The following is a 27297-nucleotide window of genomic DNA, read 5'->3' on the forward strand; positions in this document are numbered from 1 at the left end:
CACACACACACATACCGTGACAAACACATACAGAGACACACACAGACAGAGAGAGACACACACACACACATACAGAGACAAACACACAGAGATAGAGACACACACACACACACACACACACACACAGAGTGACAAACACATACAGAGACACAGAGAGAGAGACACACAAACACATCCAGAAAGACACAGCTACCTCTGCACCTCCTGCATTTCACACGGGGATTCGGTGGGCGGGGGCTTCTGGGCAATGTTGATGTGCCCTGACAGACCTCTCCGATCCCTCTGCACCTCGAGGGGAGGGGGAGGGGAGGGGAGGGGAGGGGGAGGGGAGGGAATGGGAGGGAAGGGGGGGGAGAGAATGGGAGGGAAGGGGGGGGAGAGAATGGGAGGGATGGGGGGGGAGAGAATGGGGGGAGGGAGAGAATGGGGGGAGGGAGAGAATGGGGGGGAGGGAGAGAATGGGAGGGAAGGGGGGGAGAGAATGGGAGGGAAGGGGGGGGGAGAGAATGGGAGGGAAGGGGGGGGAGAGAATGGGAGGGAAGGGGGGGGAGGGAAGGGGGGGGGAGAGAATGGGAGGGAAGGGGGGGGGAGAGAATGGGAGGGAAGGGGGGGGAGGGAAGGGGGGGAGAGAATGGGAGGGAAGGGGGGGAGAGAATGGGAGGGAAGGGGGGGAGGGAAGGGGGGGAGAGAATGGGAGGGAAGGGGGGGAGAGAATGGGAGGGAAGGGGGGGAGAGAACGGGAGGGAGGGGGGGGGGGAGGGAAGGGGGGGAGAGAATGGGAGGGAAGGGGGGGAGAGAATGGGAGGGAAGGGGGAGGGAGAGAATGGGAAGGAAGGGGGGGAGAGAATGGGAGGGAAAGGGGGAGAGAATGGGAAGGAAGGGGGAGAATGGGAGGGAAGGGGGAGAGATTGAAGGGATGGGGGAGAGAATGGGGGGGATGGGGGAGAGAATGGAGGGATGGGGGAGAGGATGGGGGGGGGAGGGGGCACACACAGACCAGAGAGAGACAGATATGGCAGGGGCAGTGGCAGTGTGGGGGGGGTTTTTCTTAACCCCTTTGCTGTTAGAGCAGCCAGCATCAGATTTCAAAGCAGTGAGAGAGGGGAGCATGAGAGCAGTAAGAACAGGACGGGCAGGAAGGTGTCCGGGATAAATAAACACACGAGCCATTTACATTTAGTGGCCCTTATTATGATGTTACCAAGTACCTTTTTATTCCTGTACTCATTGCTTTCCTTAAAGTAAAAAGAACATGTTCTAACAATCTCCTATCCTGCTTTTGCTAGCAGAGACACACACACACACACACACACACACACACACACACACACACACACACACACACAGACACACACAGTGACACACACACACACACACACACACACAGTGACACACACACATACAGACACACACACACACACACACAGTGACAAACACATACAGAGACACACACAGACAGAGAGACACACACACACACACACACACACACACACACACACAGAGAGACACACACACACACACACACACACACACACACACACACACACACACACAGAGAGAGACACACACACACACACACACACACACACACACACAGTGACAAACACATACAGAGACACACACAGACAGAGAGACACACACACACACACACACACACACACACACAGTGACAAACACATACAGAGACACACACACACACACACACACACACACACACACACAGTGACAAACACATACAGAGACACACACAGACAGAGAGAGACACACACAGACACATACAGAGACAAACACACATAGATAGAGACACACACACACACACACACACAGAGTGACAAACACATACAGAGACACAGAGAGAGACACACAAACACATCCAGAAAGACACAGCTACCTCTGCACCTCCTGCATTTCACACGGGGATTCGGTGGGCGGGGGCTTCTGGGCAATGCTGATGTGCCCTGACAGACCTCTCCGATCCCTCTGCACCTCATGGGGAGGGGAGGGGAGGGGAGGGGGGGAAGGGGAGGGGAGGGGGAGAGAATGGGAGGGGAGGGGAGGGGGGAGGGGAGGGGAGGGGGATGATCGCAGCCATGTGATGTTCATGCACACTGTGAATATCCTGGCCGGCATCTGCAGCAGCGCCCCCTAGCGGATTTTTTTTTAAATACATCGATTCTAAAACGCAGACCTTTTTCAGCCTGTGAAAATAGGGGAAAAAGTGCGTCCTAGAATCGAGGAAATACGGTAATAAGAATAGATATGACACGGCCTTCTCCTGCCGGCTCCTCTTAGTTTTATTTCCCCTTCTGTTATCCATATTCTGTATGTCCGGCTACAGGAAGGGTCAGGAGACAGGGGGGACAGAGGCAGGAGAACCCCATCTGGCTCCGGCCTTGCCTGTCCCTACTAATACAAACATACAACCCCTCACTGAATAACATAGCCCTAATCCCATGTGACAAGGAGGGGTAGGACAGGCACTGCTATCCTTCCTCTGCCATATAGGATGGGACCCCCCCCCCCCCCCCCCCCATGCTGTGACTCCTGTATGGGATGATACACTGGGGGAGATGCTGCAGGAGAGGAGGAAGCAATCAGAGGTCTCTCCCCCTCCCCCTGGGTATCACTGCAGCTTTCTGCCTGTCTGGGAGTCACAGCTCGCAACTATCGTCTGTGCAAGTCTGTATAGTAAAGATGGAGAGATGAGCACGTGCCTGGATAATAGTTATTGTGCCCATTACTGTGCTGTATGTGTTTGGTGGGGTGGGGGGAGCTGTATTCATGTAAATGTAGGCCATGTTTTTGTTTTTTTAAATACAGGATTGGTACAGCAGGCCAGCGGGGACCCACGGGGACAACCCAAGGACAACCCAAGGACAACCACAGGGACCACCTGAGGACCCACGAAGGACACCTGCGGGGAAGAACTGGTGGCCCCACAGCTGTGGGGGCCCCAGGCACCCACAGGGCCACCCGAGGGCCCCCCAGACACCCGTGGGAACCACCCGAGGGCCCCTAGACACCTGTGGGAACCACCTGAAAGCTCCCAGACAACCGCGTGGACGCCATTGGTGCCCACGGACACCCGCGGGGACCACCTGGAGGCCCACAGAGCCTAGCGGGGACAACCCGAAGTCCCCCAGACACCGGTGGGCACCCCCCAGGATGAACTGTGGAACCTGCGGACACCCATCTGGACCACCGGGGACCCCTGCTGGACTGCGGTATTAATCCTGTGTGTAAAAAAAATAATGGTTTTATGAATATTGTAATGGTTTATTAGGGACCTAGGAGGTGGCCAGTGGGGCTGTTATGTGTATTTTTGTTTATTGTGGGTAGCGGGGGTGAGTGAACGGGGTATTGGCCCCAAGGATGGGTGTTTAGGCCTACCGGGTGGGGGGGTAGCGGGAGGGGTTAACCCCTTCATTACCTTAGCGGTATTAACCGCTAAGTTAAAGAAGAGGTTAAGTCATCCCGCAACCCCCTGGCAAGGCCTAAACATTCACCCAGGGCCAAATACCACCTTCACCCACCCCCGCTACCCGCAATAAGCCTGGCACGGTTATATACACGGTTATATAACCCCTTCATTGCCTTGGCGGTAATGAAGTTGCCTGTAAATGCATTTTTTATGCATCGGATTCATGCCGGGGGTCTCTGGTGCTGATATTAATGGATATCAGCTCTGGGACACATGCATTTTATTTTCATCGCAGCTTCACCCCACCTTCTTGCCAACTTTTGTGGCTGGACAATTTGGAGAAGAAACAGCAATTTTAAAGTGGCGATCAGCCGCAATAAGCAGATCAGGGCTTATAGAATTGAGCGTGTTTGAAAAACTGGCGATCAGTGCCGAAAAGTGGCTTATCACCGCGCGTCTGCCGATTTATTTTTTTCCGGCCAAAAAAACGGTTATTTTTGCTCTTATCGCCAGCTTCTCTGGGCTTACTGATTCGCTGTAGCCTTTTTTGGCGATAAGCTGGTGATAAGTGGCTTATCGCTGCTTACTGCATGAGGGCCTTAGGGAGGATTTGTTCCTGTAAAGTACACCTAGTTTGGCATAGGATTTGGATGTCAGGGTATCAATGTGCAACCCAAATGTTAAATGGGAGTTGAACTATATGCCCAGATATTTCAAACAAGTAACAGGGGCTAGGATGGTTTTAGAGCTGGTTTTTATCTGAAGCTCTGTCATTGGCAGCTTTAGCAATTTAGCTCTGGTCCCAAATACCATTGTTACAGTCTTGTCAGTGTTTAAAATCAGTTTGTTTTGGGAAATCCAGTTTCAAGTCTCAAAAAATCAGATTGAAGTACGTGTTCAAGGTCAGAGAGGCGAGGGCTGCGTGCATATAGGATAAGATCTAAGGCCTCTCACAATAACCCGTTAGGAATATTAATTCCTCATCTATCCGACATAAGTATAAAATATACTCTACCAAGACCCCTAATGCAGAGTTACCCACCTTATACGGGAGCAGTTGCCAGACGAGTATAGTAAATGTATCTTATTTCTTTTGCCACTGGAGGGCAGCGTGGAGTTGCAAGGAGTGGCGCCCGTAAGGACGACGTGCCAGTTAGGCGGAAGGAGAAGCGCACACACTTTTATGTGAAACGGATATATTTGGGGAGGCATTTAGGAGTCTTTGAGAAAATTTATATTTTGTCACAATGGAAAAATTAACCATTTAAATATGCACAGATTTTATCCCACTTTTGGAAATTAGGGATGTTGCCTAAAAGTTTGAGAATGCATAAAGTGCCACCCATGGGCTTTAATGAAGCAGCATTTGTGGGCTAAAGGGAACAGCATTCGGTATAAAGGTATTTTGGACTCGATATAAATAATTGATGCCAAAAACTAATATTAAGTAAATTGAGAATGGAAAAATCTTCAACACAAACGTACAGAATGTGATATTCTGAGAGATCTTACAGATGTTATCAAATCCCACAATGAATATATAGAAAATGTCTGTATAGAACGAGTCAAACAAGAATATGCCAATAAAACGTTTAATTGGGAGATACAGGGGCCACAATTCAGGTCATTTAGCTGAAAGAAGAGAAGCCGGTCAGCCGGTAGAGCAGGTCAGCCGGTCAGCCAGTAGAGCAGGTCAGCAGGTCAGCCAGAAGAGCAGGTCAGCCGGTCAGCCGGTAGAGCAGGTCAGCCGGTCAGCTCTGAGATCAGCATTACTTATATCCCCTAAACGTTGTCCCCTGCATGTAATGCTGCAGAACAGCCTACTGCACCGACACACTTTATTCGAGCAAATACCCGGTATGTACCTGGCAGATACCTGGAATGCGCCACTCCTCACCTCTGACAAGCCCCGTTGCATTTGCCTTCCCAGCCTGGGTTCATGCCTGGCTGATGGGCGGCTGATCTGTTAAATGATAATGATTAGGATTTAATAGGCTGCAATGCTTCGCGTGTCTACCAGATGGCATAAATTCATGAATTGTAATGCAGTATATATATATATATATACTGTGCAGTATTGCAGCCAGCGGGAATAAAATGCTTCAATCCCTGCTTGGAAAATAACTCAATGCACTCGGGCAGAAAACAGTCACAAACCTCAATACACCCGGGTATACCCGAATTCGTGGGACTAGCCATGCTCGAATAAAGTGTGTCGCCAGTGTACACTGCATATACTGTACATGAGATACTTAACCCTTTCTTTTCGCTCGACTAATCTGAATGATTTGCTAATTGGTTTGTAATTAGAGAGATATTTGTAGCAGAATCCCATGTATGTTATTTTTACCTTTTTAGATACCGTTTTGTGTAATAAAATATATGAGATCAGAGGGGCTTCCTGTTTGCACTCGTGTTTTGGCAGAAGTGTATATGTGACCCTATAAATCTCCCTCACACCTGGGCTTGGCAGCGTGACACTAGTGCAGCGTCCTGGGGAAGAATCACTGAGCTGTTAGCAATAGATACAACGGATAGAAAAGACACTACACATAGGTTTGATTAAAGAGAGTATTTTATTGAAATAATGAATCTCTTTGCTGGGAGGGGCCTGCAGCACATTGCAGAGCGATATAGTAACACGCAGAGCAATGCATTGCAGGCCCCTCCGGCAGCAAAGAGGTGAAGACCAATGCAGGGTGTATAAAGATCTCACTGATAATTCATGCACAAAGTGCAGTTTGTTGCTGTGATCCAGAGGAAGGCGAAACATAACCCCTGCTGTGCAATGGGGGAAAAAAATTCCTTCCTGACCCCATTAAATGGCGATCGGATGGTCCCTGGATCACTGCGCAGTGAGATCAGATGGAGCAGCACAGATCAGCGTTGTTATACACAGGGGCACACTCAGTATATAGAGATGCGGGTGATGGGGCCCTTGTGCCCCTGTGTATAACTCACCTGCTCCCCCATCCCCCTGCATATCTATCCCATTCACCCCTTTTCCTCCCGCATACCTCGCAGGGCCGGCCGGCCATTAGGCGGTCGCCTAGCGCGCAGAGGTCCTAGGGGCGCATTAATAATCATTATTATTTTTTCCTCTTATTATTTTATTTATTTATCTTTTTTTTTAAATTATTATTCTTTTTTTTATCCAGTATTTTGGCGCCCTTTTATTTTTATTTTGCGTTGCGCTGGGGTGCGGTCGCACCCCCCTGCAGCCCCGATATCTACGCCACTGTTTATTTTATTATTTTATTTATCTTATTATTTTTTATACAACTGGGGCACAAATTTTAAGTTTTGCCTCGGGCGCATGAAACCCGTGCTCTGGCCCTGCTCCTTGTTCTCTCTCACCCTCTCACGCCCAATATCCCTATCTCCCTCTAGTACCTGCCCCTCCCTCAGCCTTCCTGATCTTATCTGCCTCTCCTGCGGTCAAACCAACTTCTCAGGGCCCCTAGAATACCCCTGTATCTACGCCCTGGCTCCTCTGCTACCTGCTCCTGGCTTCTTCTCCGCCTAAAAAAGGTGAAGCAGCAGATCTGTCCGCACCTCTCGTATTCTCCTACCTGCTCCCGGGGTCTTCTCCTCCGCCTAAAAAAGGTGAAGCAGCAGATCCGGCCACACCTGTCGTATGCTCCTTGGTCATCGTACACCACGTCTGCGTCATCGGCCGCCTTGTAGCCCACCTCATTGTTCCACTTGACGCCCGCTTTGTCGTATGCCTCGTCGTCCGCCTCGTAGCCCGCCTCGTCGTCTGGTGGCACAAAGGGCACCACCTTCGTGTGTGTCCTGATCTGCAGGAGACATGAAGTGTTTGTAACCAGGGACAGTGATACTCTGTATCGCAAGAGCTCCTGTGCCACTTATACCCCATCCCCAATACCACATTATACCGCCCTCCACAGGGCAAATACCCGTTATACCCACCTCCCCAGGCCCAGTACCCAGTTATACAACCTTCCCAAGGCCCAGTACCCTGTTATACGCCCCTCCCCAGGCCCAGTACTCGTTATACCCACCTCACCAGGCCCAGTACCCATTATATACCCCTCCCCAGAAGGTCATGTTTCTATTTATCAAAAATACATTGAGTTACCTCTGGTTTTCAGGCATGTCCTGGGGGAGTTATCACAGAGACACAGAAACGTCGCTGAGTTTGGGTTAGTAACTCCCTTAACTTCTCAGCAGTTGAATTCCCCATTAGGCGCTTAGCACGTTAAAAACAAGCGTTGCTATTTCTCTGCATGAAGTTGCAGGTAATTGGAAGAGTTACACAGTGACGGCTATTTCATCACTCACCTTCTTCCCCCGAAACGGTCTTTTCTGTCTTATTTCCGGCTTCACATCGGATATCCATATCCATTCTTGGCCTCTGATCTGTATGCAAGGCAATGCTTTAAGACAGGGTTGCACAACCTTTTCCCCCTGCTCCCCCCTCCACCTTCCCCACCTTGTCTCCGACGTTCTGATGTAACGACGTCATGTGATATCACGTTGCTATGGCAATGCCACATCATGTGACGCCACATTGCTGTCGCCAGAAGCCGCCGGAGACAAGGAAAGGGAACTTACAGAGGCCTTGCACGCGATCTCCGGCATTTAATTTAAATGCTGTGGGGAAGAGCGAGGGGCCTCTGTAAGCGCCGAGCCCCTCCTCCCAAGAAAATGTCGTGCCCCTTGATTTGCGCACCCCTGCTTTAAGAGATATTCTGGGACCCTCCAACTCCTCCATCGGACCCTTCCTCATATTGACTGACCTTGCAGTGCTCTGCACTGACTTGCACTGACCTGCTATGGTGCCTCTCAAAATACCATGCTAACTCATTCTGAACATACATGTGTCCTTTTTACATGTTACTCAGCTTGTATGGGCCACAGACAGCTTTCCCGGGGTCCAGGACTAGTTTCCACCGGGGACACTCACCCATGGGTCGGCGACTTTGCGAGAACCCACCCCCCCCAACCTGTTTTCTCTTGCACTGCCATAGACAACAACATTTCGGCCTGCTGGTCTTTCTCAGGTAAAGTGGCTAAACCCACTAAATCCAGCAAAGAAAGGCCAGCAGCCGAAACATTGTAGTCTGTGGCACAATAAATTATCTTTTTTTATTCAAATCCGTGTGCCCTTTCCCATCAATCATATTGTATCCATTGGACGAAATGCCGGTCTTCCCTGAGACTAAGGGGCACCGGTAAAAGTATCACTACTTATTGTTTTTTTTTGGTGTGCAGCAAATCCCCATCATTTTTGCGTTCTCTTGCTCTGCCCCAATCTGACACACCACCTTGCTCTCTCACCCCCCTCTTAGACTCCCCTGTCACCCTTTCCTTCCTCAAAGGATGTCCTTTAATCAGATCTTACCCAAATTGTCTCCATCTCCCTTGGAAATGTTCTGTCTTTAAGCTGTGCGGCTCCTCTTGATCCGAACTTTCTTAGCTGACCCCTTTAGGTTTCGGCTCCGAGGGTCTAAAAAATAAGCGACTCCGAAAAGATGTGAAATATGCGCACGGGTCCTAATGGGGCACTGAGGGGGAGACTTAAATACTAGTAAATATAATCTACTGTGCTAACAAATATAATCTATTAACTAAGAAATATAATTTATTAAACTAAGAAATATAATTTATTAAACTAACAAATATAACTTATTAAACTAAGAAATATAACTTATTAAACTAAGAAATATATTTTATTAAACTAAGAAATATAACTTATTAAACTAAGAAATATAACTTATTAAACTTAGAAATATAATCTATTAAACTAAATAAATATCTATTAAACTAAATAAATATCTATTCAACTAAATAAATATAATCTATTTAAAAACAATACAATAAAAAGCTGGAGAAATGATACGTCAACCAAGTCACAGATGTGATGCCAATGAGCGTTGAACTCCTTGCAGATCCACCGTCAGCTGGTTGTGGCAGAAAGTGGTGACATACAGTAGAACAGAGTGGTTGAGCTGTAACCACGGCAGTCAGGTCAGAAATCAACACAATATTTTTTGAAATTTAGAATGAGAATGTTCTGTATGTCACATTCTGGGCTCAGACTCTGAGCCCTGTCACATGTTAGCAGCTTGTGATAATAGAAAGTATCCATATACTGGGATGTGATAAGAAACATGAAGGTCATTTTATAATGGGTCCCATAACCTGCTTTATATGAAGTATCATTTTACACTAATTAGTAGAGATGTTACATTTTGAAAAATAGCACTTCTGGCGACATTGTTCATTTTCTCTACAAATGATAAATGAAAAAGTTGGATAAAACGTTATATGTGTGTGTGCGCGCGCAATATATATATATAGAGGTATCAGTACCGTGTTAGCCGAGCTTCAATAATCAAAAAATAAATAGATAATACCGTTCTGTGGCTAACGAAATGCTTTTATTTGTGCGAGCTTTCGAGATACACTGATCTCTTCTTCCGGCGATGTTACAATGAATGAAGCAAGCAAAAGGTATACTTAAAAACAGTGTCTCTTGGAATGTTATCTGTGCTGGTCCTTCCCCCGGTGTGGATGTGTTTTATGCCTAGAGACAGCTGTGTGTGCATAGATATAGCACAGTATGTTAAATTACGCTGCGGGGTCATGTGACGTCACCCTCGTCAAATGCCGCTGCAGGTCACATGACGCCGCATCAAGGTAAGGGGGGGGGGCGCGAGCACCGGCAGGGGGGCGAGCTACAAAAGTTTGTGCTCCCCTGGTATAACCAATAAATAATATAGCTGATATAGCAATTTGGTTGTGGCTAGAGAGAGATTATAATGGCAGTGAGAATTAGTGGTCAGAATTAATAACAGTGCAATTACTAAAAAGTAGCTGTAATAAAATAATAATAAACACTATGCCTAAACACAATAAAAGTCCAGAAACCTAGCTCTAATAGCTATGTTATAACTCAATCATAAATGGATCCAATTCGGGCGTCCTCTGGAGCCCTGGCCGCTCTCTTCAGGGAAACAACCACCTCCTCGATAGATATCTAAACAAAAAAAAGAAGAGAAAGCGCCCGCTCCATGTGTAAATTCGGTTTAACAATTTCATTTCCTGGACAAGATAAAAATAGCAAACTCACAAACAGCCGTTTGGTAAAAGCATTGTGTGAGACAGGCTCGGGCTCCGTGGTAATCCGGTGGTCACTCCGCAGCTCCAGACTTTGGACGATGATCGGGAAACTCGATAGGCTGCGCCCCTCGCAGTGTGGTCCTCCAGCAATCTGTGGTATGTTGTGGTTCCACTGTAAATCCGGTGTCTCGTCTTGGTCGCGTACCAACTTCCCTTCCGGCGTCAGGACGTATAGTGTGGCAATAGCAACGAGAAGAAAGTACTGAGGTGGGGTTGGATCCTCCTCGGTTATTTCTTGTTTTATTAATAAATAATTTACTATATTTTAATCTCTGGTGCGCATTGTGTGCATTTTTCTTCTTGTCTGCACAGTGCTTCAGATGCTGCATCTGAAAAAATGCCGGTGGATCGGGATGTGAGATAGGAAAGTGACGTCCGCGCCGGAACGTTATTGCCACGCCTCCAAATATTTATTGCCACGCCCCCAATCGCACCCGCTGCATACCCTGCAAAGCCATAAAAAAGCTCAGGCTTCAGCAAGTGTATTGCAGCGTGTGTGCCTTCCCTCCGTCTGAAATACTATAGACGCAGCCTTATCGACGCTTACTAAATAGGCCCGTGTCTCTCTCTCTCTCTCTGTGTCTCTCTCTCTCTCTCTGTGTCTCTGTCTCTCTCTGTGTGTCTCTGTCTCTCTCTGTGTGTCTCTCTGTGTCTCTGTCTCTCTCTCTGTGTCTCTGTCTCTCTCTGTGTGTCTCTGTTTCTCTCTGTGTGTCTCTGTCAAAAGAACATTTCAGTATTGCCAAAGCGTGAGTAAAAGGGGGTGTGGGACAATGATTACACGAATACTAGGGGGTACGGTATAATGGTTATACAGTACATTACTTTTGTCTCTCTCTCCCTATGTCCCTCTCTCTGTCTCTCTCTCATTCTCTGTCTCTCTCTCTCTCTGTGTCTCTCTCATTCTCTGTCTCTCATTCTCTGTCTCTCATTCTCTGTCTCTCTCTCATTCTCTGTCTCTCTCTCTCATCCCTGTATGATAGGTATGTTCCAACTCTATTTTTTGCTCTTCTTTTCCGTTTGAGAGGAGGGAGTCCCTCACCTCTTCAGCCACACACCAGGAACGCTGGGTTGCTTTCAGACGCTCGGAGAGGCGGATACAGTCGTGGATTGCAGGCACTGATTTATCTGGTAAGTACCGCAAACATGCTTGAACAAGGGCCGTAGACATTTTATTTGATGGTTTAGATTATCATTGTCTGTGGTTGTTAGTTATTGGTATTAGAGTTTTTTGATGTTGTTACGAATCAAATACATTTTGAAGTAGTAATCCCCTCCGAACTGGGCATTCCTGGCCAATAATGCCCTGGCTGTAAGAGTTGAAGGGCCCAAGCAAAGCCCCCACCTCTATACACACTAACACTGCAGGGGCATCAGAGTGTCTTGTTGTCATGGCAACAGGGGGTGTCACGTGATGTAATTTGTTTAATAAATTATTTTTTAAGGTGTCCCGGTTTTTCATTTTCGAAATCTGGTCACCCTATTGATCAAGCAGAAAAAGTGAAGAAACAATTGTAGTTTTGCTAATGGACGTCATTTTGGCATATCATTCGCTTTGAGGATACCCATTAATATGAAGAAAAATAACATCGATTCCCAATGTAGCCCCCCTTCCCTGGGCCAATCGCAGATCGGGCCCCCCTCCTCTGTACTAGGGTCTGGCTACGTGTCTGAGTGTGGTGCATACCTGCTGGCAACAGGGGGGCCTGAGTCTCCCGCGATGGTATGGGGGATGACAGGATCAGGTTTCTGGGGTGAATGCCTCCGTCTTATCAGAGCAGGATGAAATTTCTCTTCAGAAGGACTTGGAGAGACTGGAAACGTGGGCAGGTAAATGGCAAATGAGGTTTAATACAGATAAATATAAGGTTATGCATTTGGGATGCAAGAATAAAAAGGCGACTTACAAATTAAATGGAGATATATTGGGGGAATCCTTGATGGAGAAGGATTTAGGGGTGCTTGTAGACAGCAGGCTTAGCAATAGTGCCCAATGTCATGCAGTAGCTGCAAAGGCAAACAAGATCTTATCTTGCATCAAACGGGCAATTGATGGAAGGGAAGTAGACATAATTATGCCCCTTTACAAAGCATTAGTAAGACCACACCTTGAATATGGAGTACAATTTTGGGCACCAATCCTAAGAAAAGACATTTTGGAACTAGAGAGAGTGCAGAGAAGAGCCACCAAATTAATAAAGGGGATGGACATTCTAACTTATGAGGAGAGGCTAGCTATATTGGATTTATTTACATTAGAAAAGAGGCGTCTAAGAGGGGATATGATAACTATATACAAATATATTCAGGGACAATACAAGGAGCTTTCAAAAGAACTATTCATCCCACGGGCAGTACAAAGGACTCGGGGCCATCCCTTAAGGTTGGAGGAAAGGAAATTTCACCAGCAACAAAGGAAAGGGTTCTTTACAGTAAGGGCAGTTAAAATGTGGAACTCATTACCCATGGAGACTGTGATGGCAGATACAATAGATTTGTTCAAAAAAAGGTTGGACATCTTTTTAGATGGGACAGGTATACAGGGATATACCAAATAAGTATATATGGGAAGGATGTTGATCCAGGGATTAATCCGATTGCCAATTCTTGGAGTCAGGAAGGAATTAATTTTTCCCCTTAATGGGGTTTTTTGTTTGCCTTCCTCTGGATCAATAAGTAAGTATCTGTTGTCTGAATTTAGCATAGGTTGAACTTGATGGACGTACGTCTTTTTTCAACCTCATCTATTATGTAACTATGTATGTAATGGTGCAGCGCCTCCATCTCTGAGCCCCAGGAATACGGGTGGAATCCTTCCAGAGAGTCCCCCCCCCCCCTCGGGGATGAGAGATTCCAGTCTCACACTGTATATCTTTAAAAGCAGCCGCAGCTCTTTATTCACAGCAGCAGAATAGCAGCAACAAGACTATATATCAGGTACAGGGTGTCTTCCTCCACACAGGACTGCTCTCCCTCAGGATGGTCTCTGTGTCCCTGCCACCACCCCAGGTCAAGGGCACCCAGGGTGGGGCTAGCTCTTCCCTCGCCCCCTAAACAGGGTGAGAGGAATTGGTCCACCTCCCTAACTAAGGTTGCATCAGCTCTACTCAGAGGCTGATGGCTCCCCTTCTCCAACAGCCAATTGATATAGGCTCTCTCTGTCACCCTGGGCCAGCCAGGTGACAGACTCAGCAGACTCTAACTCTGGACTGAACTCTTAACTCTGACACACACTTCTACTAAATAGGAAGTGCACTGCTCTTTATGATATTGGCAGGCACTGCTCCTGTGTCTCTGCCTACCACACAGGGTCAGGTACCAATTTCAGGAATGTCCCGTTATTAGCATAAACACAACAGAGTTCCATGGATCTAGCATTAAGACTGTAAGCTCTGCAGGCCAGGGATTTCCTTTCCTATTGTCTGATTTTGTTTGTTGCACTTATTGTACTATAATTCTCTGTACTGTATTGCCTCTCTTATAAAAGCGCTATATAAATAAATATTTACATACATAATATATCTTAATGCATCTTAAGACACCTTAGAGTTCCCTCTATAAGACACTTTATGGTCCACTCAAGTGAATAGTCTGTAAGTAGGGTGACCATTCGTCCCGGTTTTGCCGGGACAGTCCCGGTTTTTTCTGCCCTGTCCCGATTTTAGCTCCGTCCCGGTTATGTCCCGATTTTTGTCCCTGGTCCCGGTATTGCGGGGCAGCGGCGGTGAGGAGAATGCGGCGGCCGGTAAGTATTTTCTATGTGTGTGTGTGAATGCTGCCGGGGAGACTGAATGAAGGAGAATGCCGGGGGCGGGACTTAGAATGCCGGCCGGCCCGCAGGGGATTGGTTGCAGGCAGGTCAGAGGAAGCCGGGGGCGGGACTTCCGCTTTGTGCAGAGCACAAGTGTCTTCCCGCTCCCGGCTCCTCTGTTCGCGGTGAGTGTCCCCTTTCTGTCCCGGGTCCCAGCCAGGGGGGGTAATAGGAGGTGGTAGCGGGGGTGCGCCTACCTTTGTACCACCTTGTACCTTTGCCCCCCTGGCGCTCCCACCATTGCCCCCCCGGCGCTCCCACCATTGCCCCATCGGCACTCCCACCTTTGCCCCCCGGCGCTCCCACCTTTGCCCCATCGGCACTCCCACCTTTGCCCCCCGGCGCTCCCACCTTTGCCCCCCCCCCCGGCGCTCACAGCTTTGCCCCCCGGCGCTCCCACCTTTGCCCCTCCGGCGCTCACAGCTTTGTGTGTGTGTGTGTGTGTGTGTGTGTGTGTGTGTGTGTGAATCAGTGGGTGTGTGTGGGTGTGTGTATCTGTGTGTGTGTGTGTGTGTATGTGTATCAGTGTGTGTGTGTGTGTGTGTGTGTGTGTATGTGTATCAGTGTGTGTGTGTGTGTGTGTGTGTGTGTGTGTGTGTGTGTGTGTGTGTGTGTGTGTGTATGTGTATCTGTGTGTGTGTATTTGTGTGTATGTGTGTGTGTGTGTGTGTGTGTGTATGTGTATCTCTGTGTGTTTGTGTATCTGTGTGTGTGTGTGTGTGTATCTGTGTGTGTGTGTATCTGTGTGTATCTGTGTGTGTGTGTGTGTGTGTCAGTGTGTGTGTGTGTGTGTGTGTATCAGTGTGTGTGTGTGTGTGTGTGTGTGTGTGTGTGTGTGTGTGTGTGTGTGTGTGTGTGTGTGTGTGTGTGTGTGTGTGTGTGTGTGTGTGTGTGTGTGTGTGTGTGTGTGCGCGTGTTTCAGTGTGTGTGTGTGTTTCAGTGTGTGTGTGTGTTTCAGTGTGTGTGTGTGTTTCAGTGTGTGTGTGTGTGTGTGTGTATCAGTGGGTCTGTGTGTGTGTGAATCAGTGTGTGTGTGTGTGTGTGTGTGAATCAGTGTGTGTGTGTGTGTGTGTGTGTGTGTGTGTGTGTGTATTAGTGGGTGGGTGTGTGTGTGTGTGTGTGTATCAGTGTGTCTGTATCTGTGTGTGTGTGTATTGTATTGTATTGTATGTCTTTATTTATATAGCGCCATTAGTGTACATAGCGCTTCACAGTAGTAATACATGTGGTAATCAAATAAATAACAGATAATATAAAAAACATATCATGGGAATAAGTGCTTTAGACATAAAAGTAACATTTCGGAAGAGGAGTCCCTGCCCCGAGGAGCTTACAGTCTAATTGGTAGGTAGGGAGAACGTACAGAGACAGTAGGAGGGAGTTCTGGTAAGTGCGTCTGCAGGGGGTCAAGCATTATGTATCGTGTTTAGAATATCCACAGTGCTATTCATATGCTTCTTTAAGCAAGTGTGTCTTAAGGTGGGTCTTAAAGGTGGATAGAGAGGGTGCTAGTCGGGTACTGAGGGGAAGGGCATTCCAGAGATGTGGGGCAGTCAGTGAAAAAGGTTTAAGGCGGGAGAGGGCTTTAGATACAAAGGGGGTAGAAAGAAGACATCCTTGAGAAGAACGCAAGAGTCTGGATGGTGCATACCGAGAAATTAGGGATGAGATGTAAGGAGGGGCAGAAGAATGTAAAGCTTTAAAAGTGAGGAGAAGAATGGAGTGTGAGATGCGGGATTTGATCGGAAGCCAGGAGAGGGATTTCATGAGGGGAGATGCTGAGACAGATCTAGGAAAGAGTAGAGTGATTCTGGCAACAGCATTTAGGATAGATTGTAGGGGAGACAGGTGAGAGGCAGGAAGGCCGGACAGCAGGAGGTTACAGTAATCAAGACAGGAGAGAATGAGGGCCTGAGTCAGAGTTTTAGCAGTCGAACAACAGAGGAAAGGGCGTATCTTAGTTATATTGCGGAGGAAAAAGCGACAAGTTTTAGAAATGTTTTGAATGTGAGGGGCGAATGTGAGAGAGGAGTCGAACGTGACCCCTAGGCAGCGTGCTTGGGCTACTGGGTGAATGATTGTAGTTCCAACAGTAATGTGGAAGGAGGTATTAGGGCCAGGTTTGGGAGGAAGTATGAGGAGCTCTGTTTTAGCCATGTTGAGTTTAAGGCGTCGGAGGGCCATCCAGGATGATATAGCAGAGAGACATTCAGAAACTTTGGTTTGTACAGCAGGTGTAAGGTCAGGTGTTGAAAAGTATATTTGTGTGTCGTCGGCATAGAGGTGATAATTAAACCCAAAAGATGTTATTAGGTCACCTAGAGAGAGTGTGTACAGAGAAAAGAGAAGAGGTCCCAGGACAGAGCCCTGGGGTACCCCCACAGAGAGATCAATAGAGGAGGAGGAGGTGTTAGCAGAAGAGACACTAAAAGTACGATGGGAGAGGTAGGATGAGATCCAGGATAGAGCTTTGTTCCGAATACCTAGAGTATGGAGAATGTGGAGGAGAAGAGGGTGGTCCACGGTGTCAAATGCTGCAGAGAGGTCGAGTAATATGAGCAGAGTGTAATGACCTCTGTCTTTGGCAGCATGGAGCTCGTCAGTTATTTTAGTGAGGGTTGTTTCCGTGGAGTGAGCAGTGCGGAAGCCAGATTGTAGAGGGTCTAGGAGAGAATAAGTGTTGAGAAAATGGAGCAAGCGAGAGAATACAAGACGTTCAAGTAGTTTAGAGGCAAAAGGCAGGAGGGAGACAGGTCGATAGTTAGAAAGACAGGTAGGGTCAAGCTTGCTGTTTTTGAGTAATGGTATGACTGTTGCATGTTTGAAGGAGGATGGAAAGGTTCCAGAGCAGAGGGAGGAGTTAAAAATGTGTGTAAGCGTAGGGATTATAGTAGGAGCTAGAGGTTTTAGGAGATGGGAGGGAATGGGGTCAAGAGGGCAAGTGGTAGAGGGAGAAGAGGAGATCAACAGCGACACATCCTCCTCTGAGACAGTGGAAAAAGACTCAAGGAAGGCAGGAGGAGAGTTAGGAAGAGGTGTAGGATGGGGGGAAGAAACAGGGGATGTTCTGCCGTATGGATTCCACCTTTTCCTTAAAATAGTCTGCAAAGTCCTGAGCGGAGATGGAGGAAGGAGAGGCAGCTGAGGGTGGTTTGAGTAGAGTATCAAAGACAGAGAACAGTCGGCGTGGGTTAGACTTGTGCATGTTATTAGTGCAGAAAAGTAGGCTTGTTTAGCTTGCGAGAGGGCAGAGTTGAAACAGGATAGCATAAATTTGTAGTGAAGGAAGTCTGCGAGAGTGTGAGACTTCCTCCAGAGGCGTTCAGAGGAACGAGTGGAGGAACGCAGCATGCGCGTGTGGGAATTTAGCCAGGGTCTAGGGTTAGAAGGGCGAGGGCGGCAGAGAGAAAGCGGGGCATGTAGATCAAGAGATGAGGACAAGACAGAGTTGTACTTTCTGACCAGGTTGTCAGGGTCTGTAGCAGAGCTGAGAGAGGAGAGGGAGGAGTGTAAAGTGGACTCAAAGTCAGGTAAGTGAATAGAGCGCAGGTTTCTGCAGAACCGGGGGGTAGATGGAGGTGGAGAAGGGGAGAAGCGAGATAAAGAGAATGAGATGAGATGATGGTCAGAGAGAGGAAAAGGGGAAATGGAGAAATCAGAGAGAGATAAGTTTTTAGTGAAAACCAGGTCTAAGTAGTGGCCATCCTTGTGGGTGCTGGCTGCAGTCCACTGTTGAAGGCCAAAAGAAGAGGTAAGAGAAAGAAAGCGGGAAGCCCAAGAGAGAGAGGGGTCATCAATGTGGCAATTGAAGTCCCCAAGGAGAAGAACAGGGGAGTCTGAGGAGAGAAAGAAAGAGAGCCAGGATTCAAAGTGAGAGAGAAAGGCAGAAGGGGGATGAGTAGAGGTAGGTGGGCGATAGATGACCGCCACATGAACAGGGAGAGGAGAGAAGATCTGGACAGTGTGAGCCTCAAAGGAGGGAAAAGCAAGAGAGGGGGGAATAGGAAGGGTTCGGTAACGGCAGACAGAGGAGAGCAGGAGCCCCACGCCTCCACCCCTGCCATCAGGGCGCGGTGTGTGTGTGTGTATCAGTGTGTCTGTATCTGTGTGTGTGTGTGTGTGTATCAGTGTGGCTTTTTTGGCGATAAGCTGGTGATAAGTGGCTTATCGCTGCTTACTGCATGAGGGCCTTAGGGAGGATTTGTTCCTTTAAAGTACACCTAGTTTGGCATAGGATTTGGATGTCAGGGTATCAATGTGCAACCCAAATGTTAAATGGGAGTTGAATGATCAGATATTTCAAACAAGTAACAGGGGCTAGGATGGTTTTAGAGCTGGTTTTTATCTGAAGCTCTGTCATTGGTAGCTTTAGCAATTTAGCTCTGGTCCCAAATACCATTGTTACAGTCTTGTCAGTGTTTAAAATCAGTTTGTTTTGGGAAATCCAGTTTCAAGTCTCAAAAATCAGATTGAAGTACGTGTTCAAGGTCAGAGAGGCGAGGGCTGCGTGCATATAGGATAAGATCTAAGGCCTCTCACAATAACCCGTTAGGAATATTAATTCCTCATCTATCCGACATAAGTATAAAATATAGTCTACCAAGACCCCTAATACAGAGTTACCCACCTTATACGGGAGCAGCTGCCAGACGAGTATAGTAAATGTATCTTATTTCTTTTGCCACTGGAGGGCAGCGTGGAGTTGCAAGGAGTGGCGCCCGTAAGGACGACGTGCCAGTTAGGCGGAAGGAGAAGCGCACACACTTTTATGTGAAACGGATATATTTGGGGAGGGATTTAGGAGTCTGAGTAAGAAAATTAACCATTTAAATATGTACAGATTTAATCCCACTTTTGGAAATTAGGGATGTTGCCTAAAAGTTTGAGAATGCATAAAGTGCCACCCATGGGCTTTAATGAAGCAGCATTTGTGGGCTAAAGGGAACAGCATTCTGTATAAAGGTATTTTGGACTCGATATAAATAATTGATGCCAAAAACTAATATTAAGTAAATTGAGAATGGAAAAATCTTCAACACAAACGTACAGAATGTGATATTCTGAGAGATCTTACAGATGTTATCAAATCCCACAATGAATATATAGAAAATGTCTGTATAGAACGAGTCAAACAAGAATATGCCAATAAAACATTTAATTGGGAGATACAGGGGCCACAATTCAGGTCATTTAGCTGAAAGAAGAGAAGCCGGTCAGCCGGTAGAGCAGGTCAGCCGGTCAGCCAGTAGAGCAGGTCAGCCGGTCAGCCGGTAGAGCAGGTCAGCCGGTCAGCTCTGAGATCAGCATTACTTATATCCCCTAAACGTTGTCCCCTGCATGTAATGCTGCAGAATAGCCTACACTGCATATACTGTACATGAGATACTTAACCCTTTCTTTTCGCTCGACTAATCTGAATGATTTGCTAATTGGTTTGTAATTAGAGAGATATTTGTAGCAGAATCCCATGTATGTTATTTTTACCTTTTTAGATACCGTTTTGTGTAATAAAATATATGAGATCAGAGGGGCTTCCTGTTTGCACTCGTGTTTTGGCAGAAGTGTATATGTGACCCTATAAATCTCCCTCACACCTGGGCTTGGCAGCGTGACACTAGTGCAGCGTCCTGGGGAAGAATCACTGAGCTGTTAGCAATAGATACAACGGATAGAAAAGACACTACACATAGGTTTGATTAAAGAGAGTATTTTATTGAAATAATGAATCTCTTTGCTGGGAGGGGCCTGCAGCACATTGCAGAGCGATATAGTAACACGCAGAGCAATGCATTGCAGGCCCCTCCGGCAGCAAAGGGGTGAAGACCAATGCAGGGTGTATAAAGATCTCACTGATAATTCATGCACAAAGTGCAGTTTGTTGCTGTGATCCAGAGGAAGGCGAAACATAACCCCTGCTGTGCAATGGGGGAAAAAAATTCCTTCCTGACCCCATTAAATGGCGATCGGATGGTCCCTGGATCACTGCGCAGTGAGATCAGATGGAGCAGCACAGATCAGCGTTGTTATACACAGGGGCACACTCAGTATATAGAGATGCGGGTGATGGGGCCCTTGTGCCCCTGTGTATAACTCACCTGCTCCCCCATCCCCCTGCATATCTATCCCATTCACCCCTTTTCCTCCCGCATACCTCGCAGGGCCGGCCGGCCATTAGGCGGTCGCCTAGCGCGCAGAGGTCCTAGGGGCGCATTAATAATCATTATTATTTTTTCCTCTTATTATTTTATTTATTTATCTTTTTTTTAAAATTATTATTCTTTTTTTTATCCAGTATTTTGGCGCCCTTTTATTTTTATTTTGCGTTGCGCTGGGGTGCGGTCGCACCCCCTTGCAGCCCCGATATCTATGCCACTGTTTATTTTATTATTTTATTTATCTTATTATTTTTTATACAACTGGGGCACAAATTTTAAGTTTTGCCTCGGGCGCATGAAACCCGTGCTCTGGCCCTGCTCCTTGTTCTCTCTCACCCTCTCACGCCCAATATCCCTATCTCCCTCTAGTACCTGCCCCTCCCTCAGCCTTCCTGATCTTATCTGCCTCTCCTGCGGTCAAACCAACTTCTCAGGGCCCCTAGAATACCCCTGTATCTACGCCCTGGCTCCTCTGCTACCTGCACCTGGCTTCTTCTCCGCCTAAAAAAGGTGAAGCAGCAGATCTGTCCGCACCTCTCGTATTCTCCTACCTGCTCCCGGGGTCTTCTCCTCCGCCTAAAAAAGGTGAAGCAGCAGATCCGGCCACACCTGTCGTATGCTCCTTGGTCATCGTACACCACGTCTGCGTCATCGGCCGCCTTGTAGCCCACCTCATTGTTCCACTTGACGCCCGCTTTGTCGTATGCCTCGTCGTCCGCCTCGTAGCCCGCCTCGTCGTCTGGTGGCACAAAGGGCACCACCTTCGTGTGTGTCCTGATCTGCAGGAGACATGAAGTGTTTGTAACCAGGGACAGTGATACTCTGTATCGCAAGAGCTCCTGTGCCACTTATACCCCATCCCCAATACCACGTTATACCGCCCTCCACAGGGCAAATACCCGTTATACCCACCTCCCCAGGCCCAGTACCCAGTTATACAACCTTCCCAAGGCCCAGTACCCTGTTATACGCCCCTCCCCAGGCCCAGTACTCGTTATACCCACCTCACCAGGCCCAGTACCCATTATATACCCCTCCCCAGAAGGTCATGTTTCTATTTATCAAAAATACATTGAGTTACCTCTGGTTTTCAGGCATGTCCTGGGGGAGTTATCACAGAGACACAGAAACGTCGCTGAGTTTGGGTTAGTAACTCCCTTAACTTCTCAGCAGTTGAATTCCCCATTAGGCGCTTAGCACGTTAAAAACAAGCGTTGCTATTTCTCTGCATGAAGTTGCAGGTAATTGGAAGAGTTACACAGTGACGGCTATTTCATCACTCACCTTCTTCCCCCGAAACGGTCTTTTCTGTCTTATTTCCGGCTTCACATCGGATATCCATATCCATTCTTGGCCTCTGATCTGTATGCAAGGCAATGCTTTAAGACAGGGTTGCACAACCTTTTCCCCCTGCTCCCCCCTCCACCTTCCCCACCTTGTCTCCGACGTTCTGATGTAACGACGTCATGTGATATCACGTTGCTATGGCAATGCCACATCATGTGACGCCACGTTGCTATCGCCAGAAGCCACCGGAGACAAGGAAAGGGAACTTACAGAGGCCTTGCACGCGATCTCCGGCATTTAATTTAAATGCTGTGGGGAAGAGCGAGGGGCCTCTGTAAGCGCCGAGCCCCTCCTCCCAAGAAAATGTCGTGCCCCTTGATTTGCGCACCCCTGCTTTAAGAGATATTCTGGGACCCTCCAACTCCTCCATCGGACCCTTCCTCATATTGACTGACCTTGCAGTGCTCTGCACTGACTTGCACTGACCTGCTATGGTGCCTCTCAAAATACCATGCTAACTCATTCTGAACATACATGTGTCCTTTTTACATGTTACTCAGCTTGTATGGGCCACAGACAGCTTTCCCGGGGTCCAGGACTAGTTTCCACCGGGGACACTCACCCATGGGTCGGCGACTTTGCGAGAACCCACCCCCCCCAACCTGTTTTCTCTTGCACTGCCATAGACAACAACATTTCGGCCTGCTGGTCTTTCTCAGGTAAAGTGGCTAAACCCACTAAATCCAGCAAAGAAAGGCCAGCAGCCGAAACATTGTAGTCTGTGGCACAATAAATTATCTTTTTTTATTCAAATCCGTGTGCCCTTTCCCATCAATCATATTGTATCCATTGGACGAAATGCCGGTCTTCCCTGAGACTAAGGGGCACCGGTAAAAGTATCACTACTTATTGTTTTTTTTTGGTGTGCAGCAAATCCCCATCATTTTTGCGTTCTCTTGCTCTGCCCCAATCTGACACACCACCTTGCTCTCTCACCCCCCTCTTAGACTCCCCTGTCACCCTTTCCTTCCTCAAAGGATGTCCTTTAATCAGATCTTACCCAAATTGTCTCCATCTCCCTTGGAAATGTTCTGTCTTTAAGCTGTGCGGCTCCTCTTGATCCGAACTTTCTTAGCTGACCCCTTTAGGTTTCGGCTCCGAGGGTCTAAAAAATAAGCGACTCCGAAAAGATGTGAAATATGCGCACGGGTCCTAATGGGGCACTGAGGGGGAGACTTAAATACTAGTAAATATAATCTACTGTGCTAACAAATATAATCTATTAACTAAGAAATATAACTTATTAAACTAAGAAATATAATTTATTAAACTAACAAATATAACTTATTAAACTAAGAAATATAACTTATTAAACTAAGAAATATATTTTATTAAACTAAGAAATATAACTTATTAAACTAAGAAATATAACTTATTAAACTTAGAAATATAATCTATTAAACTAAATAAATATCTATTAAACTAAATAAATATCTATTCAACTAAATAAATATAATCTATTTAAAAACAATACAATAAAAAGCTGGAGAAATGATACGTCAACCAAGCAACAGATGTGATGCCAATAAGCGTTGAACTCCTTGCAGATCCACCGTCAGCTGGTTGTGGCAGAAAGTGGTGACATACAGTAGAACAGAGTGGTTGAGCTGTAACCACGGCAGTCAGGTCAGAAATCAACACAATATTTTTTGAAATTTAGAATGAGAATGTTCTGTATGTCACATTCTGGGCTCAGACTCTGAGCCCTGTCACATGTTAGCAGCTTGTGATAATAGAAAGTATCCATATACTGGGATGTGATAAGAAACATGAAGGTCATTTTATAATGGGTCCCATAACTTGCTTTATATGAAGTATCATTTTACACTAATTAGTAGAGATGTTACATTTTGAAAAATAGCACTTCTGGCGACATTGTTCATTTTCTCTACAAATGATAAATGAAAAAGTTGGATAAAACGTTATATGTGTGTGTGCGCGCGCAATATATATATATAGAGGTATCAGTACCGTGTTAGCCGAGCTTCAATAATCAAAAAATAAATAGATAATACCGTTCTGTGGCTAACGAAATGCTTTTATTTGTGCGAGCTTTCGAGATACACTGATCTCTTCTTCCGGCGATGTTACAATGAATGAAGCAAGCAAAAGGTATACTTAAAAACAGTGTCTCTTGGAATGTTATCTGTGCTGGTCCTTCCCCCGGTGTGGATGTGTTTTATGCCTAGAGACAGCTGTGTGTGCATAGATATAGCACAGTATGTTAAATTACGCTGCGGGGTCATGTGACGTCACCCTCGTCAAATGCCGCTGCAGGTCACATGACGCCGCATCAAGGTAAGGGGGGGGGGCGCGAGCACCGGCAGGGGGGCGAGCTGCAAAAGTTTGTGCTCCCCTGGTATAACCAATAAATAATATAGCTGATATAGCAATTTGGTTGTGGCTAGAGAGAGATTATAATGGCAGTGAGAATTAGTGGTCAGAATTAATAACAGTGCAATTACTAAAAAGTAGCTGTAATAAAATAATAATAAACACTATGCCTAAACACAATAAAAGTCCAGAAACCTAGCTCTAATAGCTATGTTATAACTCAATCATAAAAGGATCCAATTCGGGCGTCCTCTGGAGCCCTGGCAGCTCTCTTCAGGGAAACAACCACCTCCTCGATAGATATCTAAACAAAAAAAAGAAGAGAAAGTGCCCGCTCCATGTGTAAATTCGGTTTAACAATTTCATTTCCTGGACAAGATAAAAATAGCAAACTCACAAACATCCGTTTGGTAAAAGCATTGTGTGAGACAGGCTCGGGCTCCGTGGTAATCCGGTGGTCACTCCGCAGCTCCAGACTTTGGACGATGACCGGGAAACTCGATAGGCTGCGCCCCTCGCAGTGTGGTCCTCCAGCAATCTGTGGTATGTTGTGGTTCCACTGTAAATCCGGTGTCTCGTCTTGGTCGCGTACCAACTTCCCTTCCGGCGTCAGGACGTATAGTGTGGCAATAGCAACGAGAAGAAAGTACTGAGGTGGGGTTGGATCCTCCTCGGTTATTTCTTGTTTTATTAATAAATAATTTACTATATTTTAATCTCTGGTGCGCATTGTGTGCATTTTTCTTCTTGTCTGCACAGTGCTTCAGATGCTGCATCTGAAAAAATGCCGGTGGATCGGGATGTGAGGTAGGAAAGTGACGTCCGCGCCGGAACGTTATTGCCACGCCTCCAAATATTTATTGCCACGCCCCCAATCGCACCCGCTGCATACCCTGCAAAGCCATAAAAAAGCTCAGGCTTCAGCAAGTGTATTGCAGCGTGTGTGCCTTCCCTCCGTCTGAAATACTATAGACGCAGCCTTATCGACGCTTACTAAATAGGCCCGTGTCTCTCTCTCTCTCTCTGTGTCTCTCTCTCTCTCTCTGTGTCTCTGTCTCTCTCTGTGTCTCTGTCTCTCTCTGTGTGTCTCTCTGTGTCTCTGTCTCTCTCTCTGTGTCTCTGTCTCTCTCTGTGTGTCTCTGTTTCTCTCTGTGTGTCTCTGTCAAAAGAACATTTCAGTATTGCCAAAGCGTGAGTAAAAGGGGGTGTGGGACAATGATTACACGAATACTAGGGGGTACGGTATAATGGTTATACAGTACATTACTTTTGTCTCTCTCTCCCTATGTCCCTCTCTCTGTCTCTCTCTCTCTCTGTGTCTCTCTCTCATTCTCTGTCTCTCTCTCATTCTCTGTCTCTCATTCTCTGTCTCTCATTCTCTGTCTCTCATTCTCTGTCTCTCTCTCATTCTCTGTCTCTCTCTCTCATCCCTGTATGATAGGTATGTTCCAACTCTATTTTTTGCTCTTCTTTTCCGTTTGAGAGGAGGGAGTCCCTCACCTCTTCAGCCACACACCAGGAACGCTGGGTTGCTTTCAGACGCTCGGAGAGGCGGATACAGTCGTGGATTGCAGGCACTGATTTATCTGGTAAGTACCGCAAACATGCTTGAACAAGGGCCGTAGACATTTTATTTGATGGTTTAGATTATCATTGTCTGTGGTTGTTAGTTATTGGTATTAGAGTTTTTTGATGTTGTTACGAATCAAATACATTTTGAAGTAGTAATCCCCTCCGAACTGGGCATTCCTGGCCAATAATGCCCTGGCTGTAAGAGTTGAAGGGCCCAAGCAAAGCCCCCACCTCTATACACACTAACACTGCAGGGGCATCAGAGTGTCTTGTTGTCATGGCAACAGGGGGTGTCACGTGATGTAATTTGTTTAATAAATTATTTTTTAAGGTGTCCCGGTTTTTCATTTTCGAAATCTGGTCACCCTATTGATCAAGCAGAAAAAGTGAAGAAACAATTGTAGTTTTGCTAATGGACGTCATTTTGGCATATCATTCGCTTTGAGGATACCCATTAATATGAAGAAAAATAACATCGATTCCCAATGTAGCCCCCCTTCCCTGGGCCAATCGCAGATCGGGCCCCCCTCCTCTGTACTAGGGTCTGGCTACGTGTCTGAGTGTGGTGCATACCTGCTGGCAACAGGGGGGCCTGAGTCTCCCGCGATGGTATGGGGGATGACAGGATCAGGTTTCTGGGGTGAATGCCTCCGTCTTATCAGAGCAGGATGAAATTTCTCTTCAGAAGGACTTGGAGAGACTGGAAACGTGGGCAGGTAAATGGCAAATGAGGTTTAATACAGATAAATATAAGGTTATGCATTTGGGATGCAAGAATAAAAAGGCGACTTACAAATTAAATGGAGATATATTGGGGGAATCCTTGATGGAGAAGGATTTAGGGGTGCTTGTAGACAGCAGGCTTAGCAATAGTGCCCAATGTCATGCAGTAGCTGCAAAGGCAAACAAGATCTTATCTTGCATCAAACGGGCAATTGATGGAAGGGAAGTAGACATAATTATGCCCCTTTACAAAGCATTAGTAAGACCACACCTTGAATATGGAGTACAATTTTGGGCACCAATCCTAAGAAAAGACATTTTGGAACTAGAGAGAGTGCAGAGAAGAGCCACCAAATTAATAAAGGGGATGGACATTCTAACTTATGAGGAGAGGCTAGCTATATTGGATTTATTTACATTAGAAAAGAGGCGTCTAAGAGGGGATATCATAACTATATACAAATATATTCAGGGACAATACAAGGAGCTTTCAAAAGAACTATTCATCCCACGGGCAGTACAAAGGACTCGGGCCATCCCTTAAGGTTGGAGGAAAGGAAATTTCACCAGCAACAAAGGAAAGGGTTCTTTACAGTAAGGGCAGTTAAAATGTGGAACTCATTACCCATGGAGACTGTGATGGCAGATACAATAGATTTGTTCAAAAAAAGGTTGGACATCTTTTTAGATGGGACAGGTATACAGGGATATACCAAATAAGTATATATGGGAAGGATGTTGATCCAGGGATTAATCCGATTGCCAATTCTTGGAGTCAGGAAGGAATT

At 46.7% G+C, this 27297-nt stretch overlaps 1 protein-coding gene across 1 annotated transcript in view; it reads left to right on the top strand.

Moving 5' to 3' along the window:
- Positions 1 to 1108: 1108 nt before the first annotated feature.
- Positions 1109 to 27297, top strand: part of LOC142467221 (uncharacterized) — a 110354-nt gene continuing 84165 nt past the window's right edge. Inside the window, exons 1-2 of the mRNA XM_075572656.1 lie at positions 1109 to 1117; positions 2821 to 3224. Coding sequence (XP_075428771.1) covers positions 1109 to 1117; positions 2821 to 3224 — 413 coding nt within the window. The remainder of the gene's footprint in view (positions 1118 to 2820; positions 3225 to 27297) is intronic.

The sequence above is a fragment of the Ascaphus truei genome, chromosome 16 (genome assembly GCF_040206685.1).
Source record: "Ascaphus truei isolate aAscTru1 chromosome 16, aAscTru1.hap1, whole genome shotgun sequence".
Classification (NCBI taxonomy): domain Eukaryota; kingdom Metazoa; phylum Chordata; class Amphibia; order Anura; family Ascaphidae; genus Ascaphus; species Ascaphus truei.